Genomic DNA, 15,665 nt, shown 5'->3' on the forward strand with positions numbered 1-15,665 from the left:
AAAACCCTTGAAAAGGAAAAAATCAAGAAAAGTCTGTTTTTTATATTCACACATAAGAATCGGTCGAATTCCCAATAATCTCTACATTTTACTATTTGCTGACTTATTTTGGCTGAAGATAAGTCAGTTAGCATAATGGAACATTATCTTGTGTCCTGTGACTACTGCATCTGTTTTGGGTTTGAGGAGACGGGCATGATTATGAGAGAGAGAGATGAAAATTAGACATGGTTACCATGAAGAAAAGAAGCAGCAGGATCCTCTGCAGATGAATTGTCCCTGGGATAATGCTGGATTTCCAATTTGTAGCTGAAAAGCAGGAAGATGATAGAAGTCATGCCATCTTGAGGAAAAGCTGGATGAAAGCACAGTTAAGCATAATCAATCAATGGAAGATAATACTAAATCCTGGGCTTGTCCCAGAAACACCACTTGCTATCAGAACATAAAGCATCCTAAACTGGTGGTGTCCCATTTAGCTATGTTTCTCTCCTGCTCTGAGCTCTGAAGGTCATCCATACTGGAGAGAAATCATCAAGCAATTACATCTTCAAAGTCCTTCATATATTTATGATAAACTCCCTGACCCTGATGGGGAGGGGGTGAGAAGATATTATTAGTAGCAAGGCAGCTCTGCTGGCTTTTTACATCAAAACATTTTGAACATTTTCCAGTGATGCCCAGACCTTGAATTTCCAGCCTGTCTTCAAGAGCTCTGATCAGTGGAGGGAATTGGTCTGAAATGTGGGGTCCTGCATAACAATTATAAATTCTCTGACCAGGTCCTTATGGTATTTCTCATTTCTTCTTTTGTTCTCCAGCCAATTTATGCCTTTCTAGCTGCAGTGAAATGGCTGATAAGTGATTTCCTCATGTGAGTACCAAAAGATGTGGGTGTTTGGGAGGCTCAGAGCAACGGGGTCAAGAGCTGAGAAAGCTGCAAGAGGAGGCCCCTGCATAGGGCATTGCTGTCAGCCTTCTGCTGACATTCAGCTCAGCCTTGCTCCTGGGAGACAGAAAGCTATTACTATTCCCATTTTGAGAGGCAGAGGACCAAAGTGGGTCTGGGATTTACCTGAAGTCACTCAGTACAAAGTGCCTGAGTCAGAAATAGGACTTGGGTCTCCTGGGGCCCTGTGCAGATCCTTGATGCCGAGTCCTCTTGCCTGTCTCCTTTGCCCGTGCTGAGCGAATGCACACCTTCCTTTCACGGGGGGAGAAGGCTGAAGGAAGCAAGCCAGGGAGCTCAGCTCTGAGTGACAGGCCAGGGAGAAGAGAGGGAAGGCTGTCCCCTAGATTTGGGTTCCCCTCAAACTTCTGGGGTGAATCAGAGTTCAAGCTCAAATTAGGATGAAAGTGCCACTGCTCAGCTTGCTGGGTGTGCAAAAGGGAAGGAAAAGATACAGCTCTGCCTGTTGGTGCAGAATAATTCAAAGTGGCATGTAGTTACCTTCAAGTAGACAGAGTATAGCCTTCTGATGGCCATCCATGCCTGCTCCTCAGGTGGGGCCCACAGGGACTGAATTCCCTCCCAGCCTCAGGGGTTGCTGTACTCATTCCTTCCTTCACTGGCGAGCCCCTCACACTGTATATACCTCAGAAAAAAGCCCATTCCCATCTTCCACGGTACAGATCCCACGATACAGAGTTACACTCTATCATATGGAGAGGAAAAAAAAAAATTAAAAAAAAAAATCAGACTTCCACTGCCAGCAAATTCGCAGTAAACATTTTAGAACTGATACTTGCCGGGCAACAGGGCCATCTCCCTGACACCTGCATCCTTCCAGGCTGCTGAAAAAGCATCCTCTGTTCTTGCTCTTTTGACAGCTTCCTTTTGGAGTTTAACATGAGTAGCTTCTGGCACTCAAACAACTTGGCAGATGGTGAGTACACAAGAGTCCAGCCACCCCACAGCACGTGAGTGTTACAGCCACGGGTGACAGAAGAAACTGTATGGGGAAGCCTGGCCTTGTGCAAGGAGCCTGCACTGTGCCCCACACCTCTTCTTCCATGGACACTGTGATCCAGCTTCCAGATCCTACCACCACCACATCTCCCCCCATTTCCACCCCCATTTCAGGCTGCCACAGCACCAGAGCGGTCAGAGTGAGGTGTGTGCTGCTCAGAGCTTGCTTTCCTCAGGATTACTTGCTGAGGAGGTGGGAGGTGCTTCTCTCTGAGGACTCCTACCCTGAGTGCAGTGGGATGAGAGAGGCCATCCACTGCAAAGCACTTTAGTTGGAAAGACTCCCTTCCAGTCTCTGAAAGGACAGGACAGAGCAGGGCTGGAGCAGGAGGTTCTCCAGAGCCTAGCAGGGGTTTCAGGAAGCTAGACAGAAACCTTACAGTTCAATAACACATTGAGGGTCTTCACTTACCCACTGGACCTGCTCTGGAAGAGAGAAAATGATGGCACATGGTATTGCACAGCAGCTGAGTGCAGCAGAGGGGTATGTCTGGTTTGAAATCCAGTGATCTGTCCTGCAGCTGTAGTGCTGCCTGCTAGAAACATCCTGGGAATCTCTGTGGTCCCATCCCTAGCCCTGCAGGCAGGGGGTGATGTTGATGGCACTGAGGAGACTCCAAGGGAAAGGTGAGGTTGCTCTGTGCAGCCCTGTAAGAGCTGTTGTTGCATTCTCATTAATTCTTGATCACTATTTTAGTGGAGACAGCGGTACCTTCCATGCTAACTGTGGAGCTGAGTCTTCTGCACTGAACTCTCCTGGTGTAATGGGGAAACAGTCATTTTTAGAAAGCAAAATTCCCTTCTGCTCAGAAAACAAGGCCTATGTCTGGGTACTGTTTAGGTCCCACTCTCTTTCTCCAAAGAGATGGCAGTAGAAGCTGCAGCTATCCTCTAAGTGGCCCTGGCTGCTGCCATCAGGATAACAGGAGGGGCCCCATGCCAAAATCAGTGAGGAGGAGTCAGATGAGCAAGTGCAGTGCTTGTACCAGGGCAGGAGAGACTGCTCCTTGTGGAGGACAGACTGACCTGGTGTTCCTGCACTGAGCTGCTGTGGCTGCTCGGTGGCTGCCGTTGGATTTAGTCTTTGCTCGAGGAGATGTGAGGAAAAAGGGAGGGGGTTCTCACTGCTGCCCTGCTCATCACCATTTCCTTTTGTGCTTTCTTCATCTCTTTCCCACATCACCTCCATGACTGCTGTGTGTGAATCCATGTGTTCATTGTGCTGCCATCATGTGAAACTGTCACGTGGCTCCATCGTCACTGTGTGTCTGCATGTCACGGCGCTTCTCCAGCCAAGGCTGTCTTCCATCATTGTAAGTAGAACCACTTAACAGTGAAAAAAAAGAGAATTAACTAGAAATTCCAGGCTAGGAAAAACTTTTTTCCACCTTTTGGACAGTGGGGAACTTGCAGAAAGGTGTGACAGGGACAAGGCAGTGCCTGGCTCTATTTCCCTGCTCTGCAAAGAAGCAAGAGAAGCTGTTGCTCGTTTAGCTGGCTGAGCTGGTGATTGAAGGTCTGTCACTGAGAAGTTGATAAAAGAAGGAACACACAAGCCTCCTCAGGGACTACAGTCACAGGCAACATCATCACTCATTACTACAGCATAGCTGGGCCCATAGCCTGTGTACTATGGCATGTCCTTCACCTTGGTTCCCAGCAGGCCCGTTCTGTTTCAGTTTTTATCCCAAAACCAAAGACCAACCCACACCTTCTTGCAGGAAAAACTATACGAGTCTCGTAGACTTCAGTTTTTAAGAAGCAACTTAAGTCTTCTTTTCCACACCCCGTGGCTTAGGTCCTTCTGATAAATCCCAGCCCAGCTCCAGGATAATGCAAAACTACTTTCAAGCAGTTCGACTGATAAGTATATGCTCTAGCTCATAAATCCACTCCTACAGGCGAGGTAGAAATTCCTCCAAGACGGAGTCCAGACTGTGGCTGTGTTTGTATCTCCCTGATTCCATATCTAGCTTGTATTTGCTGATTTGCTCTCTGCCCAGCAAGACGTATGTGTGAGACAGAGATAGAGAAATAGAGACAGTTGGAATGCATTTTACTGTATGAAGAAGAGGAAGAGAAGGAGAGGGTGTCTACAGATAAAAAAATGAGTGTCCATGTGTGTGTGGGAGTAGCAGGGTGGAAGAATACTATTGGGGCTGGAAGAAATGGATTGCACATGTTGTTAAGAAGGGGCTGTAGATTTTTGCCAGAGTTGTTAACATTTTCTTGACTGCATGCCAAGGCTGGTGTATGCAAAAAATATGAAGCGAAGGAGACATTTTGTGAGAGAGAAATTGAGCACACATTTTTTCCGGGTTATGTGCAGGGGAATTAATGATCAGGGTTCTAATGCTCACCCTTACCTGACTGTGTACCTCTGGCTCTGCAGCACTGAGCCTATTTCTGCTTCCCAAGTTCTCTTGTTTCCTGGGAAGGTGAGACTTGCTGTCGGAAAATGGGCATGATATATTCAGACTGCACTCATCATACAAATCTGCTTTTCAGAGGGGGTGAGAAGACATGTTTGCTGCCATAGATTTTTCACTGCTCTCAGCATCTTAATTTCTTTCTGCGTTTGTAAGGGCTTCTGCTTTTATGAACATCACCAGGTTTGAAAGCTTTTAATTAGGCCAAAAATACTTCCAGCCAAGGCATGCAGCCTAGAAAGGACTATTTCTAGAATTCTGTAAATCATAAAAGTTTCCTTTTTTTACTGCATGGTAATGTACACAGAGGATATTTTACAAGATAATTGATCAAATTCTGTGTTTTATATTGGTAACTAAGTGGCAGATTTTGTCTCGTGTCCCAGAGTAAATCCACTGACTCGGGCGCGTGATTTATGCTGGTGGGAAAGAGTTCACAATCTGGGCTCTATAGTTCATAACAAGGCACGGCAGCTGCCTTTGCTGCTCAGAAGGATTGGTTGCCAAATGTCTGACAAAGGCTTTCTGGAAGTGCAGATGGTAGCAACGACAGCCTGGAATTAACTCACTCTTTGCTATAAAGTTTGCAATATGTTATCAGCTCCGCTGGCTGTTTACTAATCCCTGACCACCAGACTCTCAGGGGGCTGATAGCATTTTGATGTCCAGCATGTGCATTGAGAGGCTCAGCCCAAGCATTTTGCTGATGATGTACATGCTACTGGGCTTCTCTGAACTTCTCAGTACTGCTGCAACTGCATTGCTTCCAAAGAATTAAGTGGCAGTAGGCTTAAGTATAATCTCTGTCATGGGTCTTGTCTCTGTGCAGAAGTTAGGAGATTTTAAAGTGGCTTCTTTTCATTCAGCTTGTGCCAAAAATAAAGATTGTCTGTGCCGGGCACTTCTCAATATTTAGCAGAGTTTAAAAATACAGCTTGGTGCACACGATGAAGTTAACCCAGAGCAGCTCGAATTGCAAAGGGTCATGAAAGACTCAACCAGAAATGCCCCTTCTGAGACTGACACAGCCCATAATGCCAGTGGCAAAAGTGCCTCTGAAGGAACCAAACCTGGTGCACTTCCCACTGCACACGCTGCTCCTGTGGGTGCCACCACGGCGTAGTTCAACCCAGAATTACTGACCAAGTGTTGGCTCTCTAGTCCTGTGTCCAGAGCTCTTGCCCATGTGTGCAGGTCAGCCAGCAAACAGTGCTGTCCAGGTATGCACATGCAGTCTCTTTAATTCCCATTGAGGCCCAAGACTGTTCTCCAAGCTCACCAAGACCAGGATGACAGCCCTCATTCATCACTGGTTGAGGCTGGGAGGCCTGAGATTGACTTCCATTCTGTATTTTCCAAGACGACAGTATCTTTCACCCCCTCCCTCCACCCCGTCCTTCACACCACTGTATTTTATATTACTGTAGCTCCATCTGCTTTGATGATATTATAACAGGAAGCTGGAGCTAGAGAAGGATGTCATTCTTTACCAGGGACAGGGGAAAACTGAGGTCCTGGATGAAATCCCTGTTATGTCAGGAGCCTTTGCCACTCCTGACATGAGCAATACTCTAAATTCCTGCTGGCAGTTTGCCCCAACTTTATCAGGTCACCTCTGTGGTCATCACAACAACTCTTCAGAGCAAGAATGGCACAGTCCATTGCCAACAGCTGGGCTGCAGTGACAGTGCTGCAAATCCAGGGGTAACACAACAGGACTTCGATGGTTTGTGGCTGAAAGACCAGTGTGTGGCTTTGCCACAAGCATGTCCTTGAGAAGGTCTGTTCCCAGTCCAGACTAGCCTGGCCACCTGTTCCAGGGTTTGGAGCTGCTTTCCTGGCCTCTACTACAGTGAATTAGGGCTGAAAGGGTTCCCGCTCTGTTCCTCACACTCCTTTGGTCTTAGTTTAGGGACTTTACTGGCCAGAATAGTTACCAGTCCTGGAGGTGGTCTGAGCTAGAAAGCATTTGCAGCTTCTCTCCTTACAACACAAACACTGATATTTTGCATGTTCCATCAGAAATGTCTAAGCCTTTGAAATTCACCTCAGGAACAGGGTCTTCTTCTGCTCATCCCAAATCTCCTCAGGACTACTTGTTCCTTGTGACAGAGGCATTCTCCATTAGCAAGAAACAGGAGAGGCTTTTCTGTGCTTCTGCGGTGTGGGGTTCACACAGAGGGACGGCAAATGGTGGCAGAGCACAGCCAGGCAGCTCCTGGCTGATGGCAGAGGTGCTGCCAGCCCCTGAAATGAGGAGTTTAGTTGATTAATTCAATGTAAATCCAAGGTGAATACAAAACAAGGCACCATGCTGAAATCGTGCTCTCTGTGCTTTTGGGTCTGTGCAAAATTAACCTAACCATGAGACCGACAGGTGGGTCCCACAGTCTGGGAGGATTTTAAGGGGCTGTTTTTCGAGAGTTCAGAAGAAAAGCACAAAAAAACCTACCAAGGACTCTGTACTGGAGGGAAGGGCTTGAGTACCCATTATATTCACCCGGGAAGGGCATTAGAGGGGAAATTGGGCTGGAGTTCCTGAGAGAAAAATCAGAGAAAATCATCCATTTTTTCTCCCTCTCATTTAATCCACATTGTTTAGACGGCAAGCTCCACCGGGTGGTGCCTGCTGCTGTCTGCGTGCTCTGGCAGCATCGGGTGGGGGGGGGAAAAGGAGACCATTGCTCTCAGCGAGGGTTCTACAGTGATGCAAATTACCCTTCGGAATCATGGTGCCCTCTTGGTGCCTTCTTAACATACATTTGCTGATTAAAACCCGTGATGCTGCATTTTTCTATAAATCTTCGGCGCTTCTGCTGCCCGGGGTAAAGTGGGCGCTCTCCTCATCCGAAGGACCCTCTTCCCTGCTGGTCCCCACCCCCCCCGGCAGGGCTGCCTGTGGCTGCTGTGTGCGAGGGGGGCTGCGAAGTGAGGCTTTGTGCTCAGACCCGAAGCTGATGTAGAAACCATTTCTCATACGTGCTGTTGGCTGAGCTGCAGCCACCTCTGCCCTAGCAACAAAGCTCGGCGTTTCCATCGGCAGCATTCCCCTGTGTCCTACAGAGGCAGGAGCTGGCTTTGCTACCTCCGACTGCAGAAAATAATTGCCAGAAGGGCCCAAGGCGGCAGTTTCAGGCAAGACAGATTTTGCTGAACTCCTAGAAAGAACGCTCTTGCTTCTCGAGGGAGGCTTAATAAGGCAGTCCAGCTCCCCCTCATCCCCAAATTAGTTTGGAAGTCCCACAGAGTGTGACTGATGAGTGATGGAGCAGCTGCTCCCTGCCTCTGCGGTGGATGGCTCCCTCCAGGAGCCACTGCTGTGTCTGAGCTGGGTCTCTGCTGGTCCTTGAGAGCCATCATCTGCTTTCCTGTGGTCTCAGGCTTGATCTGTTTGCTGGCCGTGGTTTCTTAGTGTGACAAATATTCAACCCCTCAAATTTCCTGCTGTGGGCTCGCTCTGAAGCATCAGAGGGCTCAGGAGGGATCAGCAGTTGATGAATCCCACCGTGGACACACAGGGTTCCTGCAGGGGCAGATCCCTTGGCACAGGCACTGAGACCAGCCCAGTCACAGGTTTCAATGTTTAAAAAAGTGAACCAGGGCTGGGTTAGGCAGGAGGGACTTCATTAATGCTGCTGGTTCAGTCATACCCCACTGCTCCTTTGAACAGAAGGGTACCAGTGCTCAAATGACCCTTCCTACCGGGCAGGGAGTCCCTGGGGTGCTGTGGCCACTGCGGTCCCACAGCTGTGGCTTGGGCATAGCAGGGTCTGGGCTTGCTGGGGGAAGGCAAGTGGCAACATTGTGCGCATTTCTCACATAGACTGGTTTTCCCACACCACCTAGTGGGAGCAGGGATCACTGCCTGGCTGCTTTGTGCAGCGCCTCCTTCCCATTATTCTCTGGTAGGCACCTGCTCTTTGCCACTCTTGAGGGGGTAGCAGGCACGCAGGGCTACTCCTCCAACCTGTGTCACCAGTTTTAAATGCTTCCATCTCAGTGCAGGCAGCTCCTGTGTGATGCTCTGCCCTTCACCCATCTCACCTTGTCTCCTTGCCCTCGCAGCTCACAAGCACAAGAAACACGACATGTTGCAGCCCTGTGACACCGAGTACCCCGTTTTCGTGTACGAGCCGGCCATCAAGGAGACCAACGGGCTGATTGAGTGTGGAGACTGCCAAAAGTAAGAACTGCAGCTTCCCTTTCATTTGGGGGGGTCCCCCAGGGGGATGGCACACAAGCCTTGTCAAAGGGCCCCTTGGTGATGACAGCAACCTGAGAAGAGTCACCTGCTGCTCTGCCCATGGCGCGGCCACCACGGTATCTCCAGCTGTGGCTGCAGAGCAGAGCTAAACAGCTGTGCTGGACAGGGAGGAGGTGAAGAGACCAGGTTACCTGTTCTTGATAAAAGAGACAAAAATTTAAAACCATCTGTTAATAAGCGGAGGTAGCTGTAGAATGAAGAAAAGAGCATTCAAATATATATATATATCTTTCCATTCCACAGGTTTCAGAAAGGAACTTTTTCTGTTTTCTCATGCTTCTGGCAAAGGTTTTCTTAGAAAATTTTCCTTTTTGCAATGCTTTCGGCTTTCCTTTTCCTTTTTTTTTTCCTTTTACCCTTTTTCTGTTTTTCTACAGAAACAAACAAAAAAAAGCAGGGATGGGGAAAAAAAGGAAGCGTGAAACTGAAAGAAATGAAAATAAGGGTCCACTGTTTTATTTTCCATTTTCACTTTAAGAGAAGGAAGAGTACAAAGTTAGATAGAAAAGTCTTTGAGGTAAAAGGCTGTTTTCAGTGGCTCCATAGTGCCATCAGCAATCACGTGTGGAAAGGTGACAGAAAGATGAATTTCCACTGGTCCAGCTTTTCCTACACATGAGGCATCCAAACAGATCTGACTGGAATTCCCATTAAAAAAAAATAAAAATCCTACCTGGTCTGACTTCAGTCTTGGATCAACTGCAGGAAAGACTTAAAGGTTAGGAAAACAGCCTGTGCTAGTCAGCATGACTGTAGGAAAACCAGGCTTTGCCAAACATTGTTTCAGAAGAGATTGCAGATTTGGTGACAACAAGGTATTGTGTAGGGGCATTAAGCTCTGGGCAGATCCAGAGGAGCTGACTGCCCTAAATTGGCCTGTTAAGGTCTTGCTGCACAGATCTCTGCACCAACACAGCCTGGGACTGACCCCTCCTTGCTGGAGGCAGCACCTCACCAGCGTCACAGCAGCAGGTGCTGCATCCTGTCCTTCACAACATCCTGCTCAGCTCCTTTGTAATTACAGGTGTGGTTACAGCCCTTGGATCCCAGGTGCATCTCTTGTGCATCTTTCGTGCAGGTGTTTGGGAGAGACACACACCCTGTCACAGGCTCTGTGAAGCATTAGCTCAGGCATGCAGGCCTTCCTGATCCCGTTCCACAAGCCCAGGTAGTTCCTTGTGGAGTGAGGGTGGGCTGGGTGTTCCGTGCTGGGGAAGAAGTTGGAGATTAGTGCATGGAGCACCTCTGTCCTGGTTACTGAATTTGTTAAAGCCTGCTTGTCAAAGCTCCCAAAGCAGTCATTAGTGAAAAAGCCACTAATGAAATGGTCAGCTGCAGTGTGCAACCTTCAACACCTCTGAAAGGGAACACAGAGATCCCCAGAGGCTAGAGGGCAGCAAGACAAGGTACCAGACAAGCAAACCAGGGAGACAGGGTGCTCCTCCAGCGCAGCCAGGTTGGACAGTGGAGTGGGCACATCCTTACAAACCTGTATTTGTAATCCAGAAGCCCTCTCCCTTGGCTGAGCGGTGTTCAGCAGGACTGGGAGTGTACAGAGCCACTGTAGCCCTGCCACCAGTGCAGGCACACTGAGCCCGACATCCCCAGCCTTCCCTGTGCCCAGCAGCTCCAGGACAGCTTGCCAGCTCCCTGCCAGCAGGCAGAGGGGGATGGCAGCGTGGGCAGCTCAGCCTTGCTTTGGGTGGCTGCAGCCTCTGTGCTGGTGAATGACACGTGATGGCTGCAAGGCATTGGGCAGGTTGCCGAGGTGCCCAGACATGTACAGCACCTTGCGGTGGCACCGGCATCTGCGTGCTTGGACACGCACCCCCTGTGACTGATGTGCACGTGCCAGTGCACAGACCCTCAGCCACAGGCACATGCAGCCTCGTGAGCACAGAGGCACATCCGAGCTGCCCACACACCCCCACGTGCACAGCACTCATGCAGAAAACCCTGCACTCAGCCAACACACGTCCTGCCCTCGTCCTGCCCTGCCCACTCAACGCCTGCACTGCCTGCCCACTCAGCCCTCACGTGCACGTCCTCGGGCAAACGCTTCCATCCAGAGACATCACCACAGGCACGTGCCTGTGCTCATCACCGCAAGCCACAGCCTGCTCGTCCGACAGGGAGGGGAAGGGGCAGGCGAAACTGTGGCCGCAAAGCGAAGCCGTGCGATTTTCGAGCCTCGGTTGGTCGGTCCCATCACACCGATGTAACGTAGGGTGCTGCTGGGATCCTCTATGTCTCTCTCCACTGACATGAAATGTAGCAAAGCACTGCTCCTCGCAGGACCACATAATACAGACATCCTTGCATAGTATGAGCATACACATAAATGTATGTTAAGTGGGCACTGATGTACCTCCAGACGAAACCAGGCTTTCTCAATGTCATCTGCTGTGATGTGCTGCCCCATCTTGTGTTGGGTTTGGTTGGTTGGTTGGGTTTTGGGTTCGATTTTGGCTTTTGTGCCTAGCACAGAGTTTTAAATTTGAGCCAGTTCAGAGTTTACTGAGGCCAAAAGGGTGTGCCAGCACCACTTCCCCCCATGTACATATGCTCCCTGGGTCTCTCCTGCCTTCCATGACTGACATCCTGTTTCTGATGATCTCTGTTTTCTTTGCTGCATTCAGGCAATGCAGCTCTGGTGTTGTAGCTGGAAGGATGTGCTTTCTTTATCTGTTCTTCTCTTGCAGGATGTTTGTGGCACAGCAGATCGTCAGCAGTAACCTCCTGCTCCTCGTCACGGATGCTGTCTGTGATTGCAGCATCTTCCCACCTGTCCCAATGGACCCAAAAGAGGTCAAATATATCCTTCCACACCCAGCAGGGATGCACAGCTCCACAGGCCCCTTCATCTTCATATTTGCTAGGGTGGAAAATGTGCTTCTGGTGCAATTGCCGTGGGGGTAGAGAGTACAACCCAACTTGTGGGACAGCTTGGAAAAATCTCCAGCCCATGCAGGGTGACCTGCCCTTCCCTTGACCTCCCTGCTCTGTCTCTCAGGTCGTGCAGTTATACCTGTACAAACTTGCATCCAGGCCCTGTATCTCTGTGCTGTGTTCATCCCCTTTTTCCCTGCCTGCTGCTGCCATTGTCCTTAACAGCCTCGCACATAACGCTTCAGTGAAGTGTGAACGGATGCGGTCCCAGAAGCTGCGACGGCGGCCGGACACCTGCCATGCATTCCACCCTGAGGTACCCCGGGGTAACGTGGGAGAGAGGGAGGGAGGGAACACAGCTGAATTTCACCGTGGGCATGCCTGTTACCCATGCACAAATGTCTCCTCCTGCACCCTCACATCGGGTGTATCACATGCCCATCCTGCTGGCTGGACCCGGACACAGCCATGTGAATCCCCGAGGGGCTTCCTAGCAGGAGGACCCTCACGCATTAATACCACCTGGGAAGGGCTTGAGCTCAGACACCAGAGGGTCAGGAGCAAGCTCCCCTACCACTAGGAGCCGAGGAGGCAAGTGCAAGCTTGCAGGCGGCTGCTCAAACCAGTCCCTTCCTTTGCCTCTTTCCTTTTGGCCACAGGCATTGCTCCCCTTTCCAAAGGTGACGGGTGGGATCCTTTCCCTCCACCGGCAGCCACCCTGGCAGTGAGCAGGCTGACCCCTTCTCTCCCATCTCCCAGGAAAACGCCCAAGACTGTGGTGGCGCTGCTGAGATCTCCGTCTCGCCGACGCTGCTGCTCCTGCCGCTGGTGCTGCTCCTGCGGTGACCCCGCCTGCCACGCACCTTACACGGCACAGACCCGGGGGGACGGAGCTGCCGCCGGCCGGAGCGATGGGAGGGGAGGAGATGGGAATGCAACCCCCTCTGGGACACCCGCTGCGACTCCCTGGTGTGTCCTTCACCGCAAGGTCCATCACGGTGCCCATGGTGGAAGCTGCTCCCTCCTTGAAAACCTGTCAGCAAAAGGCCTGTGCGAGAACCAGCGGGGTCAGATCCTGGCACGGCACCTCCCGAGCGGCTCCTCCCAGCCCTCGGGAAGGCCGAGGTCATCAGCATGGCCAACATTTCACCTGACTCCCAAGGAGCCACTTGGGTACAGGGGGCAGAGGGCCCAGAGGAGCAGATCTGGACTTAGGAGAGCAGGAGGGGCAGCGGACAGTGTCTGCCTGTCCCTCAGTGGGAGCCACCAGGACTTTGAGCATCCGGGTCTGGAGCAGCCCAGGCACAGCCCTGCCAGAACAGGGCCCTTAGTGGTTCCCAGCAGAGAGGCAGCATCTCCTGGTCTTGGGGGTGGTCCTCAGCTGTGACCCCGGGGGTAGGACACGGCGCCTGACCTGAACTGCACCAACTTAACATGCAGCTGGACAATGGGAGGTAGCACGGCTTGACTAGTTAGCTACAGCTATGCCAACTCTGCCAAGGAGAACCCTCCTAACACTGTTAGAACAGCATCCAGATTCTTGTCTAGATGTGGACTTACCTCTGGGAAAGGGGTTTTGTATGACCCACCAAAAGAGAAGGTATGTTTCCTGCTACCTGCTATCTTCACTGCAGAAGCAGCTACGAAACAGGCACTTTTCCCCTCGGAGCAGCACTGCCCTGCTCACTGCAGCTGCCCTTGGGTGTTCCCTGCCCTGAGCCTGGCATTCCTGGCTACTGGGCATGGGCCATTTCTTACAGAGCTTTATGGACAACGGGTGGGGAGCACCCATGTTTCTTTTTTTTTTTTTTTTTTTGTATGAACTGCTCCATACCATCTCATTAAAAACAAATATATGGCATATTCTAAATAGATACTACAGCTTCAGCATGTTTGGTGGTAATCGCAGCCCTACACTGCACCCCAGAAACCAGTGGGGACAGGGTGTGGGTGGCAGGACTCAGCTGCAGTGGCCTGGCCATCAGGGACATGCCAGCAACTCACAGGGGTGCCAGGAAGTGCTCCTGATCACTGTGCTGCTGATTTTTGCTGGAGCTACAGGAAGAAGAGCCTCTGGCCATGCAGCACACTGTGAACCTGCTGGCTGCACCCACAGCCCTCTGTCACTCTGAGGAGAGGTGGGGGTCCCAGCACTGGCAGAGAATGTGCCAGGGGTGGGGATGCCACAGCCTATGGCTACAGATGAAACAAGGTCTCTCCTTGAGCTCTGCCCCCTCCCCATCTGTAGCCACCCATGGGTAAGCCATGGTGGCCCCAGGGGAGCAGGCTGGTAGACCAGCAAGGCAGAATCTTGCCCTGGCCTCCTCTGCCAGATGGGCCCCTTTGGGAGCCTCCTGCACCACTCCAGGCCCCCAGAGCACCAAGTGGCTCATCCCAGAAAGCTTCCACCTCCTTCAGGGCAAGGGCCTACACCCTCCTCACTCCCTGCCTGATGAGCAGCACTGCCCACAACACTGTCCTGCACATTGTCCTGTGGGGCCCCACTGTCCTGTGGGGCTCCTCTCCAAGCCCACCAGGCCACCTACTTCCGCAGCCACCACCACCAGGGCTGGACTCGTGCAGCTGCTGCAAAGAGGAGTTTTCTGGGAAAGGGTTTTATCCTCACGCCAGGTCTGTTCCCTTTCCTGCACAAGCAGGAGCCCACAAATACACCTCAGGTGTGCTAGAGACAGTATGGATGCTGTCCCTCTTTGTCACCCATCTCACCTGACATGAAGGGGACAGTATCAGTCACAACCAGGTCCTGCTGGAGACTTTTCAGGACCTCAGAGGTCCTGCTGTGGGGGTTTTGCCTTGCTGGAGGCGGTGTTACAGCAAAGAGAGGAACGACTGCAGTACTGGAAGTAAAACTGGAGAGGGAGATGGTCTCCAGGCTTCAGATGCAGTGACCTTATCAGAGCCAGAAGCAGCCAAGGAAGATGAAGGCAGCACAGAGGGAAAAGGGGCTGCTGTCAAGGCCGAGGAACCAGGAGCTGTTCACAGATGGAGGAGCCCCTGGCTCAGGGCATCCCCCGCCGGCTGGCACAGTTCCCCCAGCTCCATGTGCCTGCCCTCCCAGGGCACCACTCTCAAGGATGACCTTCCTGTCAGAAAGGATTAGCAGTCCCATATCCACTCAGCTTAAAGAGGATATATAAATACACATTGCCCCGCTGCATATGAACCATGCTTGATTTCAGGTGCATAAATCCAAAATAAACACGAGCCCTGTAAAGATACCTGCACTGAGAGAGTGAAGATGTGAAGTACACCTGGTTTAGTTGGCTCAGCGAGTTTGTGCATAGGTTGTAAGTGGAGGGAATGGGACAGGGGTGAGAACTGGATTATTTCTTAAGCTGAGAAATAAGGGCAAAGGTTTGCCCTGACTTAAAACTCAAGCACACACCAGGAATCAGGCTGTGGAGTCACTCACCCCGATGGCACACCACAGTGGGCAGCAGGACAGACGTCTTCCCCTGCTCCAGCGCTGGGGTGCACGTGGCTAAAGGAAAAGGTGCTGTTCCCAAAGCTGCTGGTGCTTCCCAGTGCACCCTCAAGCAGCAGGGGCCAGGCTGTGGGCTTGGCTGGCCAGTTCAGATGGGCCCTGCCAGGGCAGGCAGTGGATGTCAAGCACTCACCTCAGCCTGTGCGACCCCGCTGCCACAGATCACAACCCACCTGCCCGTGCAGCCTCCTCCAGCCCTCACAGGGTCAAACAGGATGGCAACTAAAGGTCAGGCATGTCTCCAGAGGGAAGTGGCTCCTGCTTCTGTACATGAGGTTTGTGTTAGCTGTTTATTAGGAGGCAAACAGAGCCCTTCCCACAGTGCTGCTGATCCACAGTGGGATGAGCTGCACCTAGGTATGGTTTGAGCCTTGGAAGGCAAACGGCTTCTTTTATTATTTTTTTTTTGGCAGCAAAGCAGACCATAAGCAAACCTACCCATTTCTGGTCTCCAACGTGGGGTTAAGCAAATTCCATTTCATGCTCTGACAGAGAGAGTGACTCATGGCCCTACAGCGAGAGAAAAATCCTCAGGAAGAGCAGCTGCCCTAGCTCCCAACTTCTTCAGCCATGTGCTGGGCACAGCAGATGAAAATAGGTCAGCAAAAG

General features: G+C 51.2%; 1 protein-coding gene and 1 pseudogene across 1 annotated transcript in view; one reads left to right on the plus strand and one right to left on the minus strand.

Annotated features, from left to right (window-relative positions):
* The window catches only part of CACNA2D4 (calcium voltage-gated channel auxiliary subunit alpha2delta 4), a 128,405-nt gene extending 114,978 nt beyond the window's left edge, over positions 1–13,427 (plus strand). Inside the window, exons 33-39 of the mRNA XM_064654566.1 lie at positions 822–874; positions 1,831–1,886; positions 3,262–3,282; positions 8,464–8,581; positions 11,365–11,482; positions 11,790–11,867; positions 12,311–13,427. Coding sequence (XP_064510636.1) covers positions 822–874; positions 1,831–1,886; positions 3,262–3,282; positions 8,464–8,581; positions 11,365–11,482; positions 11,790–11,867; positions 12,311–12,397 — 531 coding nt within the window. The 3' untranslated portion in view covers positions 12,398–13,427. The remainder of the gene's footprint in view (positions 1–821; positions 875–1,830; positions 1,887–3,261; positions 3,283–8,463; positions 8,582–11,364; positions 11,483–11,789; positions 11,868–12,310) is intronic.
* Positions 1,341–5,701, minus strand: LOC135415092 (uncharacterized; annotated as a pseudogene).
* Positions 13,428–15,665: the final 2,238 nt, after the last annotated feature.

This window comes from Pseudopipra pipra, chromosome 5 (assembly GCF_036250125.1).
Source record: "Pseudopipra pipra isolate bDixPip1 chromosome 5, bDixPip1.hap1, whole genome shotgun sequence".
Lineage (NCBI taxonomy): Eukaryota > Metazoa > Chordata > Aves > Passeriformes > Pipridae > Pseudopipra > Pseudopipra pipra.